General features: G+C 40.0%; 1 protein-coding gene across 1 annotated transcript in view; it reads right to left on the bottom strand.

The window, feature by feature from the left end:
* Dhx29 (DExH-box helicase 29) overlaps positions 1 to 4,104 on the bottom strand; it is a 46,904-nt gene that overhangs the window by 38,658 nt on the left and 4,142 nt on the right. The window contains exon 2 of the mRNA XM_031360101.1: positions 253 to 326. Within this exon, the coding sequence (XP_031215961.1) occupies positions 253 to 326 (74 nt within the window). The remainder of the gene's footprint in view (positions 1 to 252; positions 327 to 4,104) is intronic.

The raw sequence follows: 4,104 nt of genomic DNA, 5'->3' as shown, positions 1-4,104 counted from the left end.
TGTGTGTGTGTGTGTGTGTGTGTGTGTGTGTGTGTGTGTGGTGTATGTCATGTACACATGTGTACTTGCAGAGACCAGCAGAAGGCACGGGATACTGGAGTCACAGGCAGTTGTGAGCTGCTTCATGTAAGTGTTAGAAAGAGATGCTGGGCCCTCTGCTAGAGCAGCAAGTGATCTTAACTGCTGACAAGCCTCTGTGTTTTACTTTAATGAGAATATTTCCTGAAACAAAGCAAAACCTTGCTTACTCACTTTCAAAATAGATTTGTCCATATTTGCAGAGCCACCAGAGTCATTTGCCGAATTAAAACTATAAATTTTTGGACCTGTATATAATAGACAACAAATGGGAAATTTAATGATTAGTATTCATTGTACCATCTTAATTTTTCTCTAAAGGTTGCTAAATAGTAAATCTTTGACTTTAGTTCCTTCCTAACGTTACCAAAGAACTTAAGATCTCAAAAATATTTACTCAAGCCCCCCAAAATACTTTACCAATTAGCACTCTTCAAGGGGGACTAATTTTTTATATATACCTTTGATGTCAAATATCTTCATTTTTATATTTCTTAATCAGATATTCTTATTCTTTTTGTTTGGTTGGTTTTTTGAGACAGGATATCTCTGTGTAGTCCTCGCTGTCTTAGAACTCACTCTGTAGACCAGGCTGATCTCTAACTCAGAGATCCACCTGCCTCTGCCTCCCAAGTGCTGGGATTAAAGGCCTGCGCCACCACCGCCTCTGGCTAGGATGGTCTTACTGTTGACACCTAGCTAGACTTCTTGGGAGGTTTCCAGAATATGGTCAAATCTGATAAGAAACTACTCTTGCTCCCCAATGCGATGCTGAGTAAAGAGACAGGTGGGTGAGAGGAGTTATCTTTTCACCTTGGCCTCAGTTCAGGATGCTGTACTAGCTTCTGAGGACTGTCATAACAAATCACACACTTGATGGCTGCATACTAGGGAAGTCTGTCCCTTTAGTTTCAAAGGCTAGAAGTCCAAAAATCAAGGTATGTGCTCCCTGTCTGGGATTTAAGCCATAATCCATCCTATTTTTAAATTGAGAATTTTATACATGTATACAATGAGATATGATCATATACACACTCCCATTTCTGGCTTCCAACTCCCCCTCTATCTCCCTGAACATGTTACCCACACTGCACAGTAGTTCGGATGAGAAATGTCTCCCATGGGCTCACATATTTGAACATTTATTTCCCAGATGGTGGTGCTGTTTAGAATAAATTATGGAACCTTTAGGCTATGGATGCTTGCTCGAGAGAGCTAGGAGTGGGCTTTGAGGTCTTATGGTCCCACCCGTCTTTTTGTTCTTTCTTTTTGCTTCCCATGGTTATGAAAATGTGAACATTCAGCTTCCTGCTCCTAGCTCCATGCTTTCCCTACCTGCTGCATGCTCTCCCACCATGACGAATGTGCCTGGGACAATGTGCACAGTGCACACATGGAGGGAGAGGGCAGCTTGCAGGAGCTGGTGCACTCCTTCTACCTCGCAGGGTCTGATGATCAAACTCAGGTTTGACAGTCAGTGCCTCTTCCTGCTGAGCCATACTGCCAGCCCCTGAGAAAGGTTTTCACAAAATGGTTCAGGATAACCTTTAACTCATATTTAGTTCAGGTTGGCCTTGAACTTGTAAGCTCCCTGCCTCTGAGTACGAGGAAATACAAGCTTTCACCAACAGGTCCACCTAATAACTCCTTTACTCTTAAGAATTATGGAGGAATCAGGGGTCTTCCTATCATTATTATTATTATTATTTACATGGACTATAACTATTGATTTATCATTGCACAAATTAAAAAGTCAATTTTATTCATTAGTCATTAAAAATAAGACTGTATGTATGTCACATAAACAAAACTTTAGCAAAATAGATTTTCCCAAACAAAACATATTTTACATTTTTGAAAATCTCTTTCTTTGTTCTTGGTGCTGTGGCTTGGATACATGTGGGGTTATGTAAAGAATCTTATACATTTGGAGCTTTAATCTACTGGGGCAGCTACTACAAACTATCAAAACACTACAGAGTGAAGTCTGGCAGCGGTAGTACACACCTTTAATCCCAGCTCTCAGGAGGCAGAGATTAGAGGCAGATCTCTGAGTTTAAGGCCAACTAGGTCTACAGAGCATGTTTCAGAATCACTTCTATAGGGTTTCATAATTTTTAGAGCCTGTTTCTTTTACATAATGTTTTTCATATCTACCAATGGTGCTAATGTCCCCCTTATCGCTAGACAACTGAGCTTGCTCTGACCTTTTGATCAGCCAAAAGATCCAAACAGATCCAAACAGGGACTCTGGTGGGAAACAAACACCCAAAGCACCCAGTACCTCGCCTCATGGCACTCATCTTCCAGGCAGTAGCAAAAGCAATTAATTACCAGGATCGTCTGAACAGAAGGCACAGAGTGCTAAGAGAATGAGTGGTCAGGACCAGAGCCAGTGCAGATGCCAAGCAAGGCCAGATGTTGGCAGCTGTGACCTAATCATTTGCCGTTGCAAAGTATTAGAGACTGCTCACTGTGGAACAGTACTGCCGGCCTTCCTTCCCAGCTTCCTGCCACACATGCTCCGTGTATCTATATTTGTTGTGAGTGGTGGTGCTGTTTGTGCTTCTTATTTCTTCTGCTTCAGTATTGCCTCCAGGAATTCTAATAGCTGCTTGCTTCATCTCCGCTTAAATGTTTTCTATGGAGAGCCATCCCTACTCCAAACCAAACCAGAAGTCTCATCCCATTCCATTTTTAACAAAACCCTATTTTCCGTCTCTCCCAAAATGTTTTGTTTGGAAAAATGGGAAAATTTGGAAGATCTTGCCCCTGTTTATTTATTGGTTTTAATAACTTTTTTGACTCCTTGTTGTTTATCCAAGGATTTTTTTGAATAAAAAAACAGCATTAGACTAGTTACTTCAGAGATGTTAATATATAACCTATTATATACTATTACATATTATATACATGTGTATTATATATATATACTATATATTTTACATTATATATTATATACTATAATTTTGTAGACCATATAAAAATATATAATTTCTCATGTAAGAAAAGACTTGACTATCAAAAGGACTGATATAAACAATCATGATATATGAACTATGGTGGTCAGGAAGAATTAAGAAAGAGAACTGATATCTGAAATGAGTGGTATAGAGTTTTAATTGATGATTTTAGGGACAGATGACATTCCATTCAAGGAAAAAAAAAAAGACACAATGAGGCCAGAAAGCCAAGTCCTTTTTGGAATCAAGAAGACACCAGATTTACAACAGCTGAAAAGCGATTAGAGAAGACACCAGATTTCTTTGCTAGATGAATGGTTTGGATTTTAGTGTGGTCAATAAGGATGGAATGGAAGAACAAGGAAGTGATCAATCAAAGCAGTGATTCTGAAAGATCAATTTGTTGTCACATTGGACTGACTAGAGGAGAGAAGAACAAAGCTCTGGGGACCCACTAAGAGGCTCTATTGGTATTTCATGTGGACACCTAAACAAGAATGCAAAAAACACACAAAAAGCCATAGGATATGTTAAGATTATACAGGGCTTGGTCACAGACTGAATATAAACAAAAGCATCAAAATTATTTGAAGGGCCGGTGAGATGGCACATGTTATAAAGAAATTTGCTGTGAAGCCTGATGACTGGAGTTTGATCCCCAGAATCCAGGTGGTGGAGAGAAGTGACTCTGACAAGTTGTCCTCTTACCATGTGAAAAATAAACACATGATAAAAGTACTTTGAATCGGGAATAAACAGGGGACACACACACACATACACACACACACACACACACACACAGAGAGAGAGAGAGAGAGAGAGAGAGAGAGAGAGAGAGAGAGAGAGAGAGAGAGAAATGGTATAAGAAAAGGCTGAAATGGCTGTCTTGAAGAGAGAGAAAGAGAGAGAGAAATGGTGTAAGAAAAGGCTGAAATGGCTGTCTTCAGCTTGGAAACAAAGCCAGTATAAGGACTGTCAATTTAGAAGTCATCTACAACCAACATCTGTCCCAACACTGGGAGTAACTGGGACCAGCAGGACCAGGCACACAGGAACTCCGCCA

This window comes from Mastomys coucha, unplaced genomic scaffold (assembly GCF_008632895.1).
Source record: "Mastomys coucha isolate ucsf_1 unplaced genomic scaffold, UCSF_Mcou_1 pScaffold8, whole genome shotgun sequence".
Taxonomy (NCBI): domain Eukaryota; kingdom Metazoa; phylum Chordata; class Mammalia; order Rodentia; family Muridae; genus Mastomys; species Mastomys coucha.
Note: the sequence above shows the minus strand (reverse complement) of the source record. Positions and strands in the feature narration are given on the sequence as shown.